Source organism: Staurois parvus, unplaced genomic scaffold (assembly GCF_062004578.1).
Source record: "Staurois parvus isolate SC_StPar_1 unplaced genomic scaffold, SC_StPar_1.0 ptg000321l, whole genome shotgun sequence".
In the NCBI taxonomy this organism is placed as follows: Eukaryota; Metazoa; Chordata; class Amphibia; order Anura; family Ranidae; genus Staurois; species Staurois parvus.
The window spans coordinates 4,300,547-4,324,091 of NW_028318117.1; the positions used below are offsets into that span (position 1 = coordinate 4,300,547).

At 42.9% G+C, this 23,545-nt stretch overlaps 1 protein-coding gene across 3 annotated transcripts in view; it reads right to left on the reverse strand.

Moving 5' to 3' along the window:
- MNT (MAX network transcriptional repressor) overlaps positions 1–23,297 on the reverse strand; it is a 118,464-nt gene extending 95,167 nt beyond the window's left edge. For 2 of the 3 annotated variants that reach the window (XM_089683770.1, XM_089683769.1), the window contains exon 1: positions 22,981–23,296. In XM_089683770.1, the coding sequence (XP_089539896.1) occupies positions 22,981–23,056 (76 nt within the window). In that variant the 5' untranslated portion in view covers positions 23,057–23,296. Of the gene's footprint in view, positions 1–22,980 lie in introns of all 3 variants that reach the window. The other variant, XM_089683768.1, reaches the window with a different exon arrangement.
- Positions 23,298–23,545: the final 248 nt, after the last annotated feature.

The window sequence follows — 23,545 nt, forward strand, 5'->3', positions numbered from 1 at the left end:
CTTGTTCAATGAAGCTTTGGCAATGAAACCTGGAAGCTGATTGGTTTCTATGCAGAAGGGAGTCTGATTTTGGACTCTCCAGCTTTAGTAAATAAACCCCCTGGTGTCAGTCATTACTTATCTGAGATATACAAATTACTCATTTCATAAGGAACCCATAGCAACCTCTGGAGGAATCCCAGGGTTCCAGGAAAGCCTGGTTGAGAAAGGCTACACGATGTTCTCCCAATCATCTTTCTATGCATGTGTTTTTTGTACAATTACTTTTGATCAGGCTCAGGAGTCAAACATTTGGACCTGCCTAAAGACAATTTTTCAGTCTTTCAATGTATGGTCAAATGACTTTCAATAAATAATAGCATCTTGAAAAAAAAGTTATGCAAGAACTCAACCATGTATCTATTGTGCAAAATCAGGTCTAAGCTCATTATACTTATAATACATGTTTTATGGTCTTTAGTCAGAAAAAAATTGCCATGTTCTAAAGTAATCTACGTAAATCACACCCAACTCATACTGTCATAACACAGTTATACAGGCGCTGTTGATCAGCTTTGTGTAACTTAGCGGAAGGCTGATCACAGAAGTGGAGTTGCAGGTTATTTAGGGTTCTTTTTAATTGCTCTGACCCAGTTGGCTATACGCTGCCCAAACAGGGAAGTATCTTCCTCCTATTTCCAGGCCAACCACACCTTTACCTTTTATACTGAATTTATAACAACCAAACTAGGCCACATCACTAGAATGGGAGGTGTGAGGCTTACCAAACAACCACATATCAGGATTGTCTTTGACCAAGAAAACAAACACAGCAAAAAAAAAATGAAGAGCAGTTACACAAACCAAAAGTATTTCCTTCATTTATTTTTCCTCACTGAAAGATAGGACAGGAAATTGTGTAAACGTTAAGGACAAGGGTGGGCATCAAAAAAGAAAGAACAGATTAAAACAGTACACAGAATATTTTTTAATCAATCTTTTTCCCAGTGTCTGGACTCACTTCATAATGAAAATCACCCAGATAAATTCCCACTTTCCTAGATAGTAAGGGAACAACAATTCCCAGTCTTGTTTCAGTCTAGTCTTTTAGGATCTGCATGTAGGTGGTATGTTCTCCCATTAGTATATAGAGACAGAAGTGAGCGCCTGAAGTATGAAAGGGCGGCTATGCACACAAATGGGTACCAATAACACCATAAAATATAAATATCTGAAATAAAATCGTGCAGTGCTAAGAAAAAGGTTCAAATGTAGAGTCCAAAAAAGCAATAAATCAACTGATATATATCCCAATTAAAGGGCGTATAATAAGTAGATAAATGATCAAATAAATATATATGAAAAGTTCCAATCAGGTGACTTTGGTAAATCTTGATCCGGCAAAAGTGCTATAGTAGTGTAGGTAATACGCACTCACCGGACGCGCATATTAATTGCGCCTTATACAAGTGAATCCAGATGTCATCTGATGGGGCCTGAAGTTGAAGGGTCTTCCCTCTGGGGGATGGGTCATCAGATGTAAAACAGTAGGCCAGGTACCGGGGTATCCTTATTCCATCTGGACAGCCCCAGGCTGAGGGAGAGGATACAGGCACACGAGGCCGAGCTGGAGAAAACCAACAAGTTCATCAAAGACCTGGTGAAGGACGGCAAGAACCTGATCGCCCTTAGTTGGTATGTTCTCCCATTGTTTGCATTAGTCGCTTCTGGGTGCTCTGTGTTTCTCCTGCAAACCAAAAACATACTGGTGGACCGAAGGGCTTCCTTCAGATTGGCTCTACAGCAGCCAACATCTACCAGGTTTCTGGGGAACCCTAGAGTTCCTGCGGAGGTTTCTAGAGGTTCCATGGGCTGTGGTGGATTGACCTCCCATCTGATGGTACCTGTATAGTTCCAGGTCCAACGCCACTTGCAAAAGCAAGAGGCATGACCCCAATGACCTATTTAGCTATCTGTAAAGGTTAAATTCTTATGAATGTAAAGGGGACATTCCATTGATTATCAATGTAAGGGACAGTTTTCCTCAAACCCAAGAGAGTTTAGCCGAGATTCCTTGAGACCTGAAAATTTCAAGGGTTCCCCTGGGGTAAAAAAGGCTGAGAAAGGCTACTCTACAGTGTAGGTGACTGCAGTAGTAAATGCTTCTTTGGGAACAGGGATGAAGGCAAATGGTTCAAAGTTCTCCCTGAAACTCTGGAACTAGGTGGCAGTGTTAGAACAGTGACTACGGAAAAACATTTGCCTTTACAAGACTTATAACACAACGGCAGCCCAAAATCTGATTGTGGTATGCTGAGGCCAGATTATAGAGTAATCTGGACACAAATATAAACGTCCTGTGATGTCTATTTAATGGCAGGTGACACAGAAGCCCTTTTGTAGCCAATTCCTGTGTGTTATCATGCTCTCAGAAGGAATGACCCCTTGGCGTAAATCCCCGTACTGTGTACTAGGAGATCCTGATTAAACAGAATCCGAGTGTGACACTGCAGAGTCCTTGCCAGACCGAGTTGTAATCTATTCAGGTCAGTGATCAAGGTTCATTCATCAGAAACCATCCATGAAAATTACACCCAACAACCTAATGTGACCCCTTTATAAATTTCAATCTGTAGAGAATATAACTTAGATCATGGCAGGATAATGCTCAGGTAACACAGAATAGGCCGACAATCACAGGGAGTACGGCTTCCCTGAGGTTACGAGACGTGAAAACAGGGACAATAGGGTTCACGTATTTATTTATAGAAATGGGAACACTCATTAGGGATTAAAGTGGTACTTTAGACGAGACAGAGTGATCAACAGGACAGAAAGTGAGGGGCAATCTCAACAGGAACCTACAAAGGCTTTTTTATTTTAAAGAACTAGGAAGCATTTAAACCTCTGACAGATCGATCTTCACTGCCGTTTTTGTCCAAGCTGGAGAGCTATGGCCTTATTTCCTGTCTATACCATGCAGTCACCGGGACAGGGAGTGATCAGAATTGATTCAGACACACAACGAAAGTCACGCACAGAATCGACAGCAGTGTATGTGTGCAAAAGTCAGATCATCATAATTGGTTAATCAGACTACCTGGAATATTTCCAGTCATTGTAAGACTAGGACATTTTATGAAGATATCCGCTGACAATGTCCTGTCATTCATTGAAATGGTCATACTCAGGAAGTAGGAGGAGATAACCAATAACCTGCAGATCCAAATATCTCTCTCTAATGGAAAGGTATATTATGTAAATAAAAAATAAAAAAAAGTTTATGAATGGTTAGGGTTAATTCTGCATTTGTAACGTTAATTACCTATGTGGCTTCTATTTATGGAGTGATACTTGGAACACCCGTTTGCAGCCATAGTGGTCACCTGTTGGAGCTTTGTTACACTGTATCTTGGAATGCACCGTAAAGTGTTATTAAACCCAGGACCCTGCATTCACTATATCTGGTCTCCCACAGTACACAGAACATTGAAATGCAATTATTTAGTAAATATCAGCTAGCGCAGTCTTGTGACTTCTATCAGTTTCCAGCAGAGCACTAGTTAAAGCTTATAGAAGGAGTTTTTATTCACCTCTCACTGTCCTATGAGACTGCAGGACCCCTGACCCCCTGTCTGGACAGTGCTGATTGGCCCTGTACTGATCACATGTACTCTCCCAAGAAAAGAAAAAAAAAACTCTAGCAATACACACCAAACTGAGTAAGTACAGCTTGCCCTCAAGGCTCTGATCTATCAGGGGATGAACGGGGTACAATAGAACGGGAGGAGCAAAGAAGACAGGATTAAATATCCTTTTTACATATTGCAGAGGATTAACCCCTTAAGATCCATAGTGAGTATAACAAGCATGCTTTACTGCATATACAGACTAATTTTATTGTTGTGGGTTTAGTAACACTTTAAATTAGATCTAAAGCAAAAAAAATAAATATCATCTTGTAGGGAATGGTTAAAACCTCTGCCAGTTTTATTTTTTATGTACCCCTTTGTGGGCGATTTTCTCCTCACTGCCTGACTCAAGAAGTTGAAGATACCCTCTCCAAAAGGATTCTCATTTATCACTGAAACAAGTGTACCCATTGGAAGATTTCCCTTGGAGGCTCCATGCACAGTAGCTCAAAAAATGTTGGGAAAAATGCTGGATAAAAAACGCTGGCAATAGCTTTTCTAGCAGCGTTTTAGTAGTGTTCAGAAGAGTTTAGGAGCATTAGTGTTTTATTAGCGTTTTTACAGTACATGTAGAGGGGGGAAAAAGAAAATCTACAAAAAAAAAAGCTGTTAGCAGCGTTTAGCGTTTTTTTCTGCTCGAAAAACTCTCTAAAAATTATTTTTGCTGCTCCTAGACATTAAAGCTCAAAAAATGCTAATAGACTAAAGTAGTATGTTCAGACACATAGGATAACACAATTTAGCTTTGAGGAAATACTGCTAGTGTGCATGGAGCTTTAGATTAGGAAAAAATAAAAAAATAAAACAAATCGCTGCTTCTAAAAAGGAGTATGGTGTTTTACCTGTAGAAGCAGCCAAGTGTTATCCTATATGTCCATACACATTAGGACGTTTACAGGCACATTTTAAGCTCCACGTTTAGAGGCAGTAAACCCCCCCCTCAAAAAAAAAACCCCTTGTTTTGCCTTTTTTTGGAGCTTTCTGGCAGAAAAAAAAACCCGCTAAACTCACCTAAACTGTGTCCAAAAATGCTCCGTTAATCAGCGGTTTTTTTCTGCCAAGGGAGCTGGTGGCCAGTGTGCATGGAGCTGAATTCATGTTCTAGTGACATCTTCAAATATCAGATTGTTTCTCACTCTCAATCCCAGTGAGAGTGGTCACCAGGGAACTTAGAGGGGTCAATCACCTCGGCGGAGACACAGCAATAAAGGGGCTTGAACCCTTCTCTACTCTCGCTCTCTAATCTAAAAACATTTTGGCTTTAGAAACACTTTCATTTCATACAGAACAATTGGATATGTACAGTATGTAATATTTGTTGAAACTATTATAATTTTTTTATATATTATAATTTTTTTTATATAATATAAATTGGATTGTTTAGCTAATGTTGTCTTTACTCTTCCACTTATACTTATTTGGTTCAGATATAAATGTCTAAATATTGTCTATATAGGTGATGTTGTTACTACCCAAGCAGTCATTTTTATGAAATAGCATTTGTACCAAACGTAACATCTGCAAAAAGTACACATGCTGTCTTTATATTATAATAAAAGTAATACACTTAGAGAAAAGAAGTTTGTCCCTTGAAAAAAAAAAAAAACAAGAACAACATTTGGAAAACATAAAATCAATGAAAACAGCAGCGTTAAAGATTTACCCTCTAGGAAGAGAGCCTGACTTGGCCATACTATGAAAATGTCCGGTACTACAATTTTCTGCCGTGACAACAATACTAAACACAGAAGTCTTTTGCAACAAAGTGACTTCTAGGTTTGACACTTTGAAATACACATCAGTTTGGGTTTATCATGGAACCCAAAGCAAAGGCTAAGTCTGCCACGTCTGTGTGGGGCTCCGCCCACGCAATTGTATCATTCATTCTCAGATTCCTGTGAATGAATAAACTACAAGTACCTCGGCAGACAAACTTGTAGTTTCAATGGGCTGTAAGGGCATGTCCTTCAGCTTTCAAACAAAAAGCCTGTACAGGGGGGTATGGACTGAAAACCAGAGGACGTCTACTGATCGCTGGGCAAATACTTTCAAGGCTCCCGCAGGAAAATATAACTGCACATTAATTTCCTGCACAAGTGTGTGCATTTATTATTTTTTCTGAAAAGGTGAACTTTAAATTATAGAAATATGGAGGAAATATGCAACTGCTGACCACCGTCTAGAATTGCTCGTTTCCTGGCTGTTCCCATCCACTAGCTTCAACATAAGTCACTGACATGGATCAATTATGAATAACAGCCATTCTCAACCTTTTTAACGTGGAGGTACCCTTCCCTTGAAATATCCTTCTAGTCCCAATCAACCCCTGCTAATAATTATATCTATAGCTCATGGTACATTAGAGTGATACTTGGTAGGAAGAACAAGGAACTCACCGCAACATCTGGAAGAACCCAAAAGTTCCATGGTACCCTGGTTGAGAAGGGCTGATGTACAGTATCACCAGAAAGTCAAAGAGAACTGCTAAGTGGTTAGCACTTCCGCCTAGCAGCAATTGGCTCATTGGTTTGAATCCCAACCACGGCACTACCTGTCTGGAGTTAGCATGCTCTCCCTGTGCCTGCATGGGTTCCCTCCCACTCCAAAGACATGTCGGTAGGTTACTTGGCTCCGGTCTAAATTGACCCTAATATGTATGTTGGGGACCTTAGATTGTAAGCTCCTTGAGGGCAGACACTGATGGGAATGCATAATTTATATGTAAAGTGCTGTGTAAATTGATGGCACTATCTAAATACCTGTAATAAACTGCCATGTCCTACATGATTCTGCATCCAGGTTAAAGACCAAAAAAATAAGTCAGTTCCCAGTCAGGCAACTTGCTTTTTTAACAGAAAAAGGTCAGCATTAGCAGCCTTCAGGTTTCTTATATGACAATGGCTTCAGTGAAAGAAAAACTGGTTACCTTCTAAAACCCCCCTTTGGCAACTCTCTCACCCCATCCTGCCCCGTAGTAAAGTTCTAATGCCCATTTTGTCTGACAAAGAGGAATACTTACTTTATTTCCTTGCTCCCCCAAAAGCCAGTCCTTCTCCATTCTTTTTCCAGCCCCCCCCCATGTAGTTTGGCATTCAAAGTCCTCAAGCATTATAAGCGATGACATTGAGGGGTTGGGTGTTCAACCAGCAAACGGTAGATTTATTATATCCTATCTAAAAAGGTACCCATAGAAATGGGATAAGATTAGTAATGCTTAGTGAGTTAATATTGGATTGAACTGTCAGACAACGCTGCCATACATTTATCAGACACCATTAGGCCAACAGCATCGTCTATAGGCCTACACTTACTCTATATGAGGGCTTACCAATATTCATCGAATCTTTTTTGCCAGAGAATTTTCCATTCTTTTCCCCCTAAAATTCACATGCTACATTATGGAAAGATCGCTCAGCACCAGCTCACACGCACTTAAGCAGAAGACATTCTCAGATGAAAACTCACAAAAAAAGTTCCAATAATGCCGATTGATGTGTAGGCCAATATCTACTGACTATCACAATCTATAACAAGGGCGTATTAAAGAACCATTCCCTGTCTAGTGTGATGAAAGCCTCTGTTTTGGCCAGCTTTCCTACAATGTCTATATACACCTTCAGGAATGTTCACATAGGACCACTGCTGACCTGTCAGAAACAAGTGAACTAAGGGGGAGTAAAAGGATACCAATCACTGCTTGGAAATAGCTGCAGGGCATGAACCATGTGAACTGATACAGACTGTAGCAAATGATCTGCTTCTAAAAAGACAGCAAGGGTTATCAGTGTTATCAGGTGAGCCCTATAACCCAACGTGTGAAAGGCACTTCAATGGCTTCTTGATCTGTGTGAAATCACACTGCCACAGATTCACATGTTAAAAGTACTCTACACACCCAACTTGTTCCTTTAGGGCTGGCTCACATCGGAGCGGATTGTTGTACATGCATTTTAGGTGTATTACTATGGATATAGGTATAAAGATACAGTAAGCAGGACTTTTCTTTTGTAAGCACTGCAACTACGGGCTCTGCAAAGTGAAGAATCACACATTTGAGGCACTAATGTAATATACTGCTCACTGTACAGCTAGGCATTTGAACCAATTAGATACTGCTGAATTATTTATTTATTTCAGGTACTTGTATAGCGCCGTCAATTTACACAGCGCTTTACATGTATATTGTACATTCACATCAGTCCCTTACCCTCAAAGGGTGTACAATCTAAGGTCCCTAACTTACATTCATACATACACATACTAGGGACAATTTAGACAGGAGCCAATTAACCTACCAGCATGTCTTTGGAGTGTAGGAGGAAACTGGAGTACCCGGAGGAAACCCACGCAGGCACAGGAAGAACATGCAAACTCCAGGCAGGTGGTGCCATGGTTGGGATTCGAACCAATGACCCTAGTACTGCCAGGTGGAAGTGCTAACCATTTACCACCGTGAATGACAAACTTCCGATAGACTGTCCTAGCATAAAAAGTACTAGCTAAAATAGCTACATTAAACGGTACGGATAAATGGAAGCATCAGCTTGTAACTTCACATTTTTCTTAGAACAATCCTGCAGTACTGCTACTTTCCAGATAGACAGAAGTACATATAAAAATAGCTGGTAAAAGATGAAGTAAATAGACTAACTTTCACATTTCAGCTTTTGTCAATATCCCTTTAACAAGCATGCAAAATATTTCAATACATTTTACCACGTCATAGTCAATACTAGACAAAATACTTTTTAAAAATAGTTTTTAGTCAGGTAATATGATATTTTGTTGGGCAACACAGTGGCTAAATGGTTAGCACTTTCACGTGGCAGTACTAGGGCTGTTGGTTCGAATCCCAACCACGGCACCACCTGCCTGGAGTTTGCATGTTCTCCCTGTGCAGTTTCCTCCGGGTACTCCGGTTTCCTCTCACACTCCAAAGACATGCTGGTAGGGAAATTGGATCCTGTCAAAATTGGCCCTAGTATGTGTATGTATGAACTTGAGTTAGGGACCTTAGATTGTACGCCCCTTGAGGGTTAGGGACTGATGTGAATGTACAATATACATGTAAAGCGCTGTGTGAATTGACAGCGCTATATAAGTACCTGAAATAAATACATTTTGTTAAATAACACTATGCAGTCTTCTATCAAGCCAGCAGATGGAGCTAAAGACACTTTTTCATATATTCAGCTACTTGGACTCTCAGCTATGCTGAAAGAAGACTATTCTTTGCAGAATTCAAATTCAGCCGGCCATAGATGAAGCGATTTTCTTTTCTGCAACCACGGATTCTATTTCCCCATCAACACAGTCAATCCTGGTGGGAGAATCCCTTTCGCAAAGCCATTGTGTTCTCCTGGTGGGTCGACAGGGGGACACACACAGTGATTACTGCTAGTGGCTAAAAGCCGCTAGCAATAATCACATGTAACATCAGACAGGCTGATCAATCAATCAACTCTGGTACATTCAGCCTGGCCATACATACTTCAAAATAGTTTGTAGTCAGGTAAATATGAAATTTTGTTAAAACAACATTAGGCAGTCTTCTATCAAGCCAGCAGATGAAGCTAAAGTCCCTTTTTCATACATTCAGATACTTTAACTCTCAGCTATGCTGAAAAGTCTATTCTTTATAGAACTCAAAGCCGTACATAGATGAAGCAAATTTTCTTTTCTACAACCACGATTGAATCCCTTCCAAAAAGCCATTGTATTCTCCTGGCAGGGGGACAACACAGCGATTACTGCTAGTGGCTAATAGCCGTTAGTAATAATCGCATGTAAAATCCGACAGTCTGGTTGTACCCAAGTTGATTGATCGATCAACTTAGGTACATTCAACCTGTCCATACATGGTCTGAATCCCAGCCGGTCTCTACTGAACCGGTCAAGATTCAAACCATCTAGGGCCGGCTTAAGTCACAGCACAAGCGGCTCATGCCTCATAAGATGGCTCATTATGGGTTGTTTTTTGTTTGTTTTTTTTTTTTTTAAATCATAAAAGGAGAACTGAAAAGCAAGGTGCTCAGCAGTGTTAGATCTTTAGAGCACTCCAAGCTAATATCAATTTCAGCTTTTAAATACATTTTTTGTCTGCAATACCTAGCTGGAATTTTCCTGCTGAATCAGCCAAAATTCGAAACATGGGTGGCTATTTTGGCACTCTCAGCACTATAAACAAGAGTGTGTAAAAAAATAAAAAATAAAAAAAAATTGAAAGAGCTAGATGGACCAATGTCAGCTGAACTGTAAGGGAATTAAATGAGATGCAGTCACTGTTTGGGTATTCAGACAGCTGAGGTTGTCTGATGTCAGAATGCAGCAGCCAACAGGAAAAATTCTTAATCAACATAGATGGAATAACCTATTAGATTTCTCTTGTTTAGTCCACATTCTGAAAGCAATCTACTAGTATATGGCTAGCTTACCAAAGATGAGCCAGTTGTTAGCAATATTCAATGCATGTTTCTTGAATATACAATTAAAATTATGGTATAAAAAAAAGAAAGAAAAAACAGACAAAAGTAGAAGATATTGTTCAAAATTAATTTCCAGCTTGTCATTTGATCATTCTCTGCAGGCTATTGGTTAAAAATTGTTATCAGTACAATGGATTATTACACAGGGCAAGAGAAGTCTAAAAGTATCTGCTGGAATGACACTAAAATCAGAGAACTCTCATGTCCTGGATTGTAAGCTCTAACGAGCAGGGCCCTGTTTCCTCCTGTACCAAAATGTATTGTAACTGTTGTCTAGCTTCATTTTGTAAAGTGCTGCGCAAACTGTTGGAGATATATAAATCCTGTATAATAATAATAAGGTAAGAAAAGAGGTTTGTTCACTTTTAACCTATTCAAAAAAGTTTTCATTAAATCCCTATGACCAGCATAAGTCAGGCAGCATTTGCACAATTAAAATAATCAAACACTGCACTCTGTCAACCAAGATAATCCAAATCAGCCATAAACGTCCACCACAGACAAAGGTAGGGAGGGTGTCTTTACACAGCTGTAGCCTTCCTGGTCACTGCCAATCTGAAAGCAACTAAAAGGATTTGGAAAAACCCCTATATTGTCTGTACCTGCAGTTTCTTTTATAAAAATGTGAAACATAACAAAAGCAGCCAAAAACATGTCTACTTTCAGTTTTACTTTCTGGTCCTTAATACAAGGCAAATATGATGCATATGAAACACTTGCATCCTCAAATATACTCCTTTCTATTCAACATGCAGAACTCAAATAGACAACTTAAGAAGATCAACTCCAACTCGACTGAGGACTATAGCCCAGTGGTGGTCAACCTTCTCGATGTGGGGTGCCTCAAGAGCAGCCAATGACATCCACAAAGGGCTGCACATAATATTCAATAATATAATGCTATGGAAAGCTGTCAGACTGTAGGGATGCAACAAGAGATGGTTAAAGACTGCTAACATGCTATAGGATTTGTTAGAGACTGAACATGCTATAATAGTTAGGGATGCACCGAAATTCCGGTTGCCGAAACATTTCGGCCGAAAACACCCATTTCGGCTGTTGGCCGAATTTAAAGAAAGCATCAATACATGTGCCAAAAAAACCCTGCCCGCCGCTCAGTAGTTCAGTGTTACCTGAGAAACCATCGATCCCGGAGCTGGGCATAGAGATGGGTGAAGGAAAGATGGCTGCCACACATCTCTATGCCCTTGGAGGACTGGAGCGATGTCACTTCCAGTTCTGTACATTTTTTTTTTAAAGCACTAGATCAATGCTTTTTTTTATCTAATGCTTTACATTGTAGAGGAGAGATGTGGGGTCTTATTGACCCCATATCTCTCCATAAAGAGGACCTGTCACTAATTATTTCTATCACAAGGGATGCATTTTTTTTTTTTTTTAAAAAGGAACCGTGCAAAAAAACAAACACTATTAAATACATTTTTTTACAAAAAAGTTTGAAGTGCCCCATCCCTCCGTACGCACCTAGTGGTGAACGCATACGTAGGCCATGCCCACATATGTAAATGATGTTCAAACCACACAGGTGAAGTATCGCCACGAACATGGGAGCAAGAGCAATAATTCTCGCACTAGAACTCCTCTGTAACTTTACACTGCTAACCTGTAGAAATTTTTAAAGCATCACCCATGGAGATTTTTAAGTACCACAGTTTTAAGCCATTCCATGAGCATGCACAATTTTAAAGCGTGACATGTAGTGTATTTACTCGCTGTAATATTGTTTTTTTAATCAAAGTGTAATTTTTTCCAAAAAATATATATATTAATTTTTAAAAACTGCGCATTTCGGTTTCGGTTTTTGGTCAAGTGCATTTTGAATTTTCAGCACCAGAATTTTCATTTCGGTGCACCACTAATAGTTGTTGCCAACTGGGGACATGCCTTATGAAGTTGTCATAGACTAAAGACACATTACATGAGACTGCTAGAGAGCACTGCTATTACAGGGTAAAATACAGGATTAATGTATGAAGGGTCCCCAAGGGCCGCAGATTGGGCGTTAGGGCCATAGACACTCTATATACACAGCGTTTATTGCACAGTAGTACTGCTACTATTCATGAGCCATTATAGCCATCTATGAATGGTGGGCTCCAAGTGTATAGCAGCCTGTTTTACCAGTTTGATGCAGATTGTTTTCTTGGTTACAAGTTACAAGCAGGAACAGCAATATAACAGAGGAAAATATGTGCTCCCAGTCTTCGACCTTGATGGTGGCCTAAACAAGCCAGGTTATTAGACAATCATAATGACCTCAAGAAGGTCAGAGAGAATTATTCTTCCACAGCCTTTCTGAATGTCTAGTCCTCTTAGGACCTAACAGGATGTATCTTTATGATGTAGAACAATTCCTATCTTTGTATTAAGGAGAGGTTCACTTAAGATTTTACTTTATAACCAACTTCCAATTACCAATCATTACAAGAAAAAGGCCCCACCAAATGATGAAAGGGGAAAAGGACCGATTACCATCTACTCTTGTGTAGTTCATTATTAGCAATTTCTATTCCATAGAATCCACCTCTACTTGGGATTCCAGGTAGGATTGCCTAACACTAATTGCTACAGTGAGAATACTGAGATATCTACACTTAGTTTTTCCTGGGTTACAATACGAGCAGATATCCATAAACACTTAATAAATAATAATTTATAAAAGAAAGAAAAAAAAAGGAAAAAAAATGACCATCCCTTACCAGCTCCAGAAATTGGCACAGAGTAGACAGACGGGCTTTCCTCTATGGGCAGTCAGATGTAAACGAACTTCCTGTCTGTTTACACCCAACTGCCATCTGATCCACTAAACGGATGGGGAATGGATCACCATCCATCTGTTTTGATCGGATTTAATGCAGATGGGTGTAAACAGACACGTCTGTTTACACCTGCAGCTCCATAGAGGTCAATGGAGGATCTAATGGGGTCCTCTTGAAAAACTGACAGGTGGACATTGCCAATGCCAATTCATCCAGTAAATGCTAATTGCCTGCGTGTCTCTAGCTTAAACGCCATACACTCTTAAGCATACATTTATTTATTTCAGCTACTTATATAGCGCCGTCAATTTACGCAGCGCTTTACATATATATATTGTACATTCACATCAGTCCCTAACCCTCAAGGGGCAATCTAAGGTCCCTAACTCACATTCATACATACACATACTATGGACAATTTAGACAGGATCCAATTAACCTACCTGCATGTCTTTGGAGTATGGGAGGAAACCTGAGTACCCGGAGGAAACCCACGCAGGCACAGGGAGAACATGCAAACTGCAGGCAGGTGGTGCCATGATTGGGATTTGAACCAACGACCCTAGTACTACCAGGCGGAAGTGCTAACTACTAAGCCACTGTGCATACATTCATTTTTCTGAAATTTCGAACCATGTATGGCTTAGTTGGTTGTGCACAAGTTGATCTATTGACTTCTGCACAACCAGCCTGTCAAGTTTTTCTTGAACAATTGGTGCTGTCAGCTATAGCCAGCATCACTGATTACTGTATTCTGTAGAATTCCCCCATCCACATCCAACATGTGGATAGAGGAATCACATATGCCCTTCCTTTTTTTGTTGAGGCTGAATGAGAGAAATCTATTGGATTCCCCTAAACAGCATTCATGGATAAGTCTCCACTGCTAGCTATTGTATTCTAACAGCTTGTACCTGCAGCTGTCAGAGTCCTTAAAGGTAAACTAAACTCTCTCAATCAACATTGACTATTTAATGTACAGTGCCTTGAAAAGTATTCATACCCCTGGAAATTTTCCACATTTTGGCATGGTACAACCAAAAACGTAAATGTATTTTATTGGAATTTTATGTGATAGACCAACACATAATTGTGAAGTGGAAGGAAAATGATAAATGGTTTTCAACATTTTTTTACAAATAAATATCTGAAAAGTGTGGCGTGCATTTGTATTCAGCCCCCCTGAGTCAACACCTTTCACTGCAATTACAGCTGCAAGTGTTTTTGGGGATGTCTCTACCAGCTTTGAACATCTAGAGTGACATTTTTTGCCTATTCTTCTTTGCAAAATAACAAGCTCTGTCAGACTGGATGGAGAGTGTCTGTGAACAGCAATGTTCAAGTCTTGCCACAGATTCTCAATTGGATTTAGGTCTGGACTTTGACTGGGCCATTCTAACACATGAATATGCTTTGATCTAAACCATTCCATTGTAGCTCTGGCTGTATGTTTAGGGTCGGTGTCCTGCTGGAAGGTGAACCTCCGCCCCAGTCTCAAGTCTTTGCAGACTCTAACAGGTTTTCTTCTAAGATTGCCCTGTATTTGGCTCCATCCATCTTCCCATCAACTCCGACCAGCTTCCCTGTCACTGCTGAAGAAAAGCATCCCCACAAGATGATGCTGCCACTACCATGTTTCACGGTGGGGATGGTGTGTTCAGAGTAATGTGCAGTGTTAGTTTTACACCACATATAGCGTTTTAGGCCAAAAAGTTCAACTTTGGTCTCATCTGACCAGAGCACCTTCTTCCACATGTTTGCTGTGTCCTCCACATGGCTTCTCACAAACTGCAAACGGGACTTTTTACGGCTTTCTACTTGCCAATCTTCCATTTAGTTGTGGAGTGCACAACTAATAGTTGTCCTGTGGACAGATTCTCTCACCTGAGCTGAGAATCTTTGCAGCTCCTCCAGAGTTACCATGGGCCTCTTGGTGGCTTCTCTGATTAATGCTCTCCTTGCCTGGCCTGTCAGTTTAGGTGGACGGCCATGTTTTGGTAAGTTTGCAGTTGTGCCATACTCTTTCCATTTTCAGACAATGGATTGAACAGAGCTCCGTAAGATGTTCAAGGCTTGGGATTTTTTTTTTTTTAATAACCTAACCCTGCTTTAAACTTCTCCACAACTTCATCCCTGACCTGCCTGGTGTGTTCCTTGGCCTTCATGACGCTCTTTGTTCACTAATGTTCTCTAGCAAACCTGAGGGCTTCACAGAACAGCTGTATTTATACGGAGATTGAATTACACACAGGTGGACTCTATTTACTAATTAGGTGACTTCTGAAGGCAATTGGTTCCACAAGATTTTAGTTAGGGGTATCTGAGTAAAAGGGGGCTGAATACAAATGCACACCACGCTTTTCAGATATTTGTAAAAAAATTTTGAAAACCATTTATCATTTTCCTTCCACTTCACAATTATGTGCCACTTTGTGTTGGTCTATCACATAAAATCCCAATAATATACATTTACGTTTTTGGTTGTAACAAAATATGGAAACTTTCAAGGGGTCTAAATACTTTTTCAAGGCAGTGTATATCATATTTACTTTTTTTAAGCATTTTTTTTTTTAATGTTTCTTCAGTTACTTTCTGGTTTCTTACCCAGGCAAAATGTCATACATCCCAGGAGTCGCCTGGAGGAGAGGAGGTGTTTTCTCAGCTAAGCACGCCTTCCTGATTGTATGCCTAAGCTAAGGGCAGATGGATTTCAGGAAGTCAATGCTACACAAAACATCTGCCCTTACTTAAGAAGGCCATGGCCAGAAATGCTAGGGAGGTTTTTTTAAAGGTGATTTCTCAGCAAAATAAAGCATGGAGACATGGATGGATGGGGGAGTTTGCTTTGAATATTAAAAATGAATTAAATAGTCTTTTTACTTTGTGGTGCTCAAATGCAGTGCAGTTTCACTTTAAACAGTGGCAGCAGTCACTGTTCAGCCAACAATTTTTCAGAGCTCGCTTCGCTGCTAACCTGCATCTGTGGCTTGTAACTAATGTGCAGCTAAACTTAAAAAGTAAGAATTTGGTATGTTATGGGAAAATTCTGGACAAGTTTATTGTGTCTAAGCTGTACTCGCCCAGAGAATCTTCTTTCTGGAATTTCTCCCATAAAATAGCAGTGCACTTCCTGCTCTAAGAGTGTGCTTAGGTACTCCGCTTATACAACTATGAGGCTGTATATATCTGCAGTGCGAGCTGTAAGGCACTGCTGCCTCTGACTGCTACTCTTAGGAGATTTGCATTGACAGTTGGTAACATAAATAATAGACAATTGAAGACGAGTTTTGTATGCTTTGAGTTAAGACTTAGGATTTTGATCAAGACACAGACTTGCAATTGATGCACATATACATTTACTAGAGTATTATGTAAAAAAAAGAAGAAAAAAAAATCATAGGAAGTAGTAGGAATACTGTAGATATGAACTTAAAAATCAACTGGTATCTCTCATCACTTAAAGTGGAACTAAACCCATCAATTTAAGGGCTCGTTCACACCATGGAGCAGAGACATCAGTTTTTCTGCACGGGCACAACAAAATCAATTGTTTTCTCTGTGCCCTGTTCATGCCACAACACTAGTAGCACGTGCAGATTTTTTTCTGCGCCGGAATCTGACAAAAAATGTACAGTGGGAAAAATAATTATTTGATCCCCTGCAGATTTTGTAAGTTTGCCCACTTTCAAAGAAATGAAAGGTCTATAATTTTTATCATAGGTGTTTTTTAAATGATAGGGACAGGATATCAACCAAAAAGCCAGCAAAAAAACACGATGCAAATGTTATAAATGGAGTTGCAGTTCAGGGAGTAAAATACGTATTTGATCCCCTACCAACCAACAATAATTCTGGCTCCCACAGACTGGCTATGTGCTCATGTGGTACACAGAGTAGTCCTGTCAATTTAAGAAGGTGCTCCTAACTCATCATGTGTATAAAAGACACCTGTCCACACAATCTTTCTTCCATTTAAACCTCACCATCATGGGCAAGACCTAAGAGCTGTCAAAAGATGTCAGGAATAAGATTGGCACATGTACAGGCCCGTCTGATGTTTGCCAATGAACATCTAAAAGATTCCAAGAAGGATTGGGAGAAAGTGCTGTAGTCAGACGAGACCAAAATTGAGCTCTTTGGCATTAACTTAGATTGTACACCCCTTGAGGGTTAGGGACTGATGTGAATGTACAATATATATGTAAAGCGGTGCGTAAATTGACGGCGCTATACAAGTACCTGAAATAAATTATTTAACTCGATTCGCCGTGTTTGGAGGAAAAAAAAATGCTGACTATGACCCTAAGAATACCATCCCTGCAGTCAAGTGGAAACATTACGCTTTGGGGCCATTTATCTGCTAAAGGTACAGGCCGACTTTGCAGCACTGAGGGGCCAAGTGTTGTAAAATCTTGGATGAGAACCTTCTTCCCTCAGCCAGAACACTTAAGATGGGTCATGGATGGGTATTCCAGCATGACAATGACCCAAAACATACGGCCGAGGCAACAAAGGAGTGGCTCAAGAAGGAGCACATTAAGGTCATGGAGTGGCCAAACCAGTCTTCAGACCTTAATCCTTTCTCCACCAAGTATTAAGTCATGTTTTGCTTGGAGGAGATCAAATACTTATTTTACTCAGTGAACTGCAACTCAATTTATAACATTTGTAATGTGTTTTTTCTGGATTTTTGGTTGTTATTTTGTCTCTACTATTTAAAATACACCTACGATTATAGACCCTTCATTTCTTTGTCTGTGGGCAAACTTACAAAATCTGCAGGGGATCAAATAATTATTTTCCCCACTGTATAAAGCTCATTGAAGCGCGCATGAAAACTGATGTCCCTGCAAGTGAGGTCTGAGTGCCCGTTCACATATATGTGATTGGATGCGGTCTGAACTGCATCCAGTCCACATGGCATGTGAAATACCATTGCTTCCTATGGTGCCTGTTCACATATGTTTGATGCACAGCCGGTGCGGATTCAGTGCGGTTTTAAAAAGAGTCATGTCCGATTTATGAGCAGTGGCTTCAACTTCAGGTGCAGATTACAGGCTATTCTATGGGAACCGTTCCTAAACCACATATGTGAACAGGGTAAGATCGTGTACTAATCCTCTCCTGAACCTGACCTAAACCTGACAACAGCTACTGTATAAATTAGCTGTGAAACCTGCGAATAAGGCCTAACAGTTTCAAAAAAGTTACACTCCCGGCTTGTGCCCAGAGTGTAACTGACATTTGCTTGTGCTCTCCACTAAACAAACCATCAAATGGCTGATGTCATAACTGATCACATGCAACATCATGGCATCTGAAGTTCAAACAGAGGCTAATATGGAAGCTTCCTTTGCTGAAAATGATAGGAGGGTTTAGTTCTGCTTTAAATACAAAATATAACTGTCGCTTCTTGGAAACTTTCTTCTACGCAACCATATACTTCTGGCCAACACACTACTTTCCTGCCACATAAAAAACAAGCAGCCCTTTAAGAGACTCACAATGGCGCCATCAATGGAACGGCCATGCATCTGCTACTGCATACATTCCAGTGTGTTGCGATTTTGCAAATGGGTCAGGGACTTCTTTTGCACGCTTTTTCACACTTGTATGATATGAACAGAGCATAATGCCTCTTTCACACAAGTGGACCGATCAGCTCTGCTGACAGTTTTCAGGCAGACCTGATCAGACCCTCCATTTTCTTCTATGGAGTGGCCAGTGTAAACAGACATGTGTCCATTAACACCCGCCTACATCCAATCATAGCAGACAGATAGGGATCGGTTCCCTATTTGTCTAGCGGATCCGATGGCAGTCGAGTGTAAATGGGCAGGCTGTTCTGACCACCTATAGAGAGTGTTCTCTTTGTATAAGCAGGGCGAACATGGACCAGCCACCCGCCAGCTCAGCGGACAGATCCCCCACTGAACAAGCAGACTCCTGGAGGACTCTGGAAGGAGCCCAATATTCATTGCTCTGATTGATCAAAGCACATGTTTGATTTAAAGCCTAAACTGCTAATATTTTGCCAGGCAGATTGTGGCTGGTGAGGTTCTGTACATAGCTTGCTGAAAACATCACAGCACCCTGTCTCAGTACTCCTTGAGATCTCCTCCCTGATGCAAGAAATGGGCTGGCTCTTGGGAGGAGCTATGCAAATATAGTGTCTTGGTGTGTCAATCTGGAGCATTGGGTGTTTCAAGGCAGAATGCATTTGCTTACAGACTGCCCTGGGTAACGCACATGATGAGCATTCATAAATAAAAAAAAAAGCACAGAAATTAGATGAATGCAAGGGGCAGGCCAGGAATAGTGAGATTGGAGAGGAAAGAGATTACTCTGAATGTCCTCCAGACAGCAAATGAGGTGGGTTCTATTTGAGTTGCTGCAGCTTCTAATGCACACTCTGAGAGGCTCACAATGTGCAGTGAAATCAGAGTAAGGGCTTGTGTCTATGGGCTTTGATTTACATCAGACTGGGGTTGCATTCTTGTACAAGCCAATGGGAATGCAAAACCTACTTAAAGCTGGGCAAGGAGGTCAACAGCAAGTTAAATACATCTGTCAGTAAATTCTGAATGATCTCAAACAGATGTCATCAGCACAAGGCCAAAGCCTGTTGACAAAAGCAATTTCATTAATGGAAGGAGCCTGTACAACTGTACATTACTGACAGTAAGCCTGGAGTTCAGCTTTAAACCAGAACTAAAGTCTGAAATGCTCCTTCAAAATGTCCAAGAATCCTCACTAGCCTCTCCTATCGGAGTTCTGGATGCTGGGATGCAGACATCTTTATTGACCCATGTGGGATGCTGTCACTCTTGCGCATGCACAGGAGTTTAGCCATCCCAGCATACGGGATCTGTGCCGGAATGTAAGCTGAGCTGCGCATGTGCAGCACATTGTATATATTAAATAAACCTCCATGCTTGCTGAGGCTTATTTTATTAGAGAAGACACCATAATGAGCCTGCCTGCTCACAGCTGGATTGAAGTGATCTGGGGCTTGACATTACGATTTATAAATACATCTAGAAGGGGGAGAATGGTTGGCAAATCCTATGAACTGCAGCCTTGTAGTACTGTGGATCTGACTCTACAGACTTGGGTCACAATGCTAACAAAAGGATAAGGATCGCTCTTATCACTTTAAACTAGTGAGAGTTAAAAAAAAAAAAAAAAAAGAATCACACAGTTAAATAAAAATCTTAGTTCTTTGTGTGTATTTAATCTAATGTATTGCTGTGCTTGTGACAAAAAGACTGCAAGCTTCTCTGCGTAGGCTGATGGGAATGGCTCTATGAAATGCAGTATACTGGTGTGATCTCGGCATGGGGGACAAATAAGTGGTAATGGCTAACCATCTCCTAAGCTGCTCCCACTATGTGTCTTTCCATTAAAAGCAGAACTATACTCACCTTCAGCAACGCGGCATCCCAGAGCTCCCCGCCTGGCTGCTGACATCTTCAGGTCTCAATCGCCGGCTGCGGTCATTGGCCAAGCCGGGGCGACACTACTCCCACACATGTACAGGAGTTGGTCACATTCATTGAGCTGCTCCTGAATGGTTCACTGTACAGGGCGGACAGGCAGGTGAATTTAGACAAAGCATGTCTCTTCTGCATTCAAATTCCTGCCTGTTCTCCCTTTTTAAATTTTTCACCTAAAGTTCTACTTTACGCTGATCTCGCAGCGATCAAAATTCTGCCGGTCCAGAAGGGAGCTACTGTCAGCGTCGGCTCTGGCAGGAAGTGGTACGACGATTAACATTTCGATGCATTACATTGCTTACTTGCGTTTATTTTTTTTGGCTGCTTTTTAGGGGCGCAGACAGCCAGCTCTGACGACACACCAGACCTGCCACCCCCCCCCCCCCCCCCCCATGTGTGCCCCTCCTGGCAGATGTAGGAGGATGACAGACCAGGTACAAGTCATGCTGGAAAGGCGGTGGGGCTAAAAATTGAAAAAAAAAAAACATTTTAGAGTGAGTGTGATGTAACGGAAAGGTGGAAGCCAACAGCGAAACAGCCAGTAGATTCTAACGGATGATTTTAGACACACTAGAGGCATGATTCACCCCGTCCCCACCTGAAGCCGAATAGAGGGAAATTGTTATTTTTCGTCTCATCAAAAAATAAAACACACTATATGGCTTACTTAACCCCAGCTATACACAAATGTAGATTCATAGCAGTGAGCTTTATGCTGTGATGCCACATGTGCAAAGGCAGTGTCGCTGTTTTGTGTTGGGAGTGTACTCAATCACATGTCCCCAGCACTGTGCCAATGACATCACTGCTCCTGGTCACTTAGTAATCAGAAGGAGCAGGGATGATTTGTTCCTGATCACGATGATTTGGATCAGAGCAGGGTGCACAGCAGACACGGGGAGCTCAAATCAGAGCGCACAGCAGTCACGGGGAGCGCGGATCAGAGCGCACAGCAGTCACGGGGAGCGCGGATCAGAGCGCACAGCAGTCACGGGGAGCGCGGATCAGAGCGCACAGCAGTCACGGGGAGCGCGGAGCATACAGCTAACATTGTGAGCTCAAATCAGGGCATACAGCAGACATGAGCTGAGATCAGAGTAGAGCATACAAAAGATGTGGAGATCAAAGTGTACAGAAGATATGGAGAGCTCAGACCAGAGTGTACAGCAGAAATGGGGATTTGAGATCAGAGCATACATCAGATATGGAGACAGGAAACATGGAGAGCTCAGATCAGGGCGTCCAGCAGACCAGACAGCAATCACGGAGAGGTCAGAGCAGAGCATACAGCAGAGATCAGGGTGTGCAGCAGTCACAGAGCTCAGGTAGGGGTGTGTGGGCGCACAAGACGCGGGGCCAGAGCGCAGAATACGCGAGGCCAGGGCGCACTGTACATCAGATCTGGTGCCTCTCTCCTCTGGCTGTCCACATTGAGGAAGTCTATGGAGAAGGATCGCCCTGTAGCACTGCCCTTCCCCCACCCTGTGTAGTGATCAGGGCTCTCCCCAGTAGCAGACAGGGGAGGGGGCGCAGTCAGGCTCCTCCCTCGGAGCTCTCCTCCCCCCTATACATCACAACCTGGACGGTGCAAACAAACAGCGGAGGGCTCAGTGTGCAGCACTGCGGATACAGCATGGCTAATTACCCCAGTGGGGGATGGGGGGAATCACACAGGTCAGCGATGACCGATGGGGGGGGGGGTCCAGTCCTGTGAATACGTAGGAGGGGTGATTATTTACTAGGAGCCATCGATCGGCCGGCATGACACATTTGCTGCATTGTGGCTGCCGGTCACCAAGCGGGGAATACCAGACAGGACATGAGGGGGAACACTACATTATACCGGGGATTTCCCGGGCACCAGTGGCACGATCCGCCCAGTGTCTCCCTCCCGGAGCACAGCGCCCAGCACCAGTCTCTCCAGGAGGATGTGACTTACGTGGATCGTGCAGTGTGCGTGCAGACAAGCCTGGCCCCGCCCCCTCCGTCTGTCTCCAGGTTCCGCCCAGCCTGGGCCCGCCCCCCTCCGTCTGTCTCCAGGTCCCGCTCAGACTCGCCCCGCCCCTCCCCTTTTCCAAGGGAGTGTCCCCGATGCACGTGGGGGGAGAGGCGGGGCCTGACACGTCACTAGACACGTGTAACCCGTTCTGTCCCATCAGCCCCCACCCAAACTGTGGGAACCGGGCGGCTTCAGGCTAGGGAGGGCTGCGGGCGGATGTCGGGGTGTCAGTGACATTAACAGGGGGGCGAGCCCCATGCCAATAGAGCGGCGGAGGGGACTGGGAGGGATGGCCGGGCCGGCCAGGAAGGGGTTAGTGCTGTAGTGTGCGGAGTCATATGACAAGCCTGTGTCAGAGAATTATGCAAAGTGCTGCTGGAGCCCCGCCACCGCCCTGCGATCCCGACCAGCACTACCCCGGGGTGGGGGACCGGCTCCATCCCCGGACCCCGCCATCCCCGGGACCCCTGTACTGTGTACACACCGAGCCCTGTCACCCCCTCCCCCCCGATCACCGGCATCATCACACCGCCGGCCTGCCATCCTTACCGGGCGTCCTCTGTTGCTGCTGCTGGGCCTGCCATTCCAGGAAGAGGGCTGCTTGTAGCAGAGTCTCCAGGCTCATGTCTCCTGCAGCCTCCGATCAGTCACACACACACCGGGGGGGTCCGCCGAGCTCTTCACCCTCCTCCACTGGGCGAGCCGAGCCCCGATCAGACATACAGGGCCACCGAGAGGAGCGGAGAACGCCGCCTGTCACCCAGATCCCCCCCGCGGACCTTCCAGACAAGAAAAGGGCTGCAACAAGATGGCGATGAGTAACAGAAACACAACAAGAAAAAAAGGGACTCACGGAGCTGAGAGCTACTACACGGGCGGGGGCAAGAGCCGGAGCCTGGAGCGGGCCGGCCCACGGAGCGGAGTCTGGGGGAGGGGCTGGGGATCCGGGGGCGGGGCTATCCGCCTTCATAACAGCCTTGCCGGGGAACGTGCTCACTGCTCGGCCTGTCACCGCACGTGTGTGAGCGCCGGGAATCGGGCAGACAGAAGGCTGCACCGTGTGTGTATTGGCGGCGAGGAGCGAGGCCCGGAGGAGGGGACATTGCTGATATAC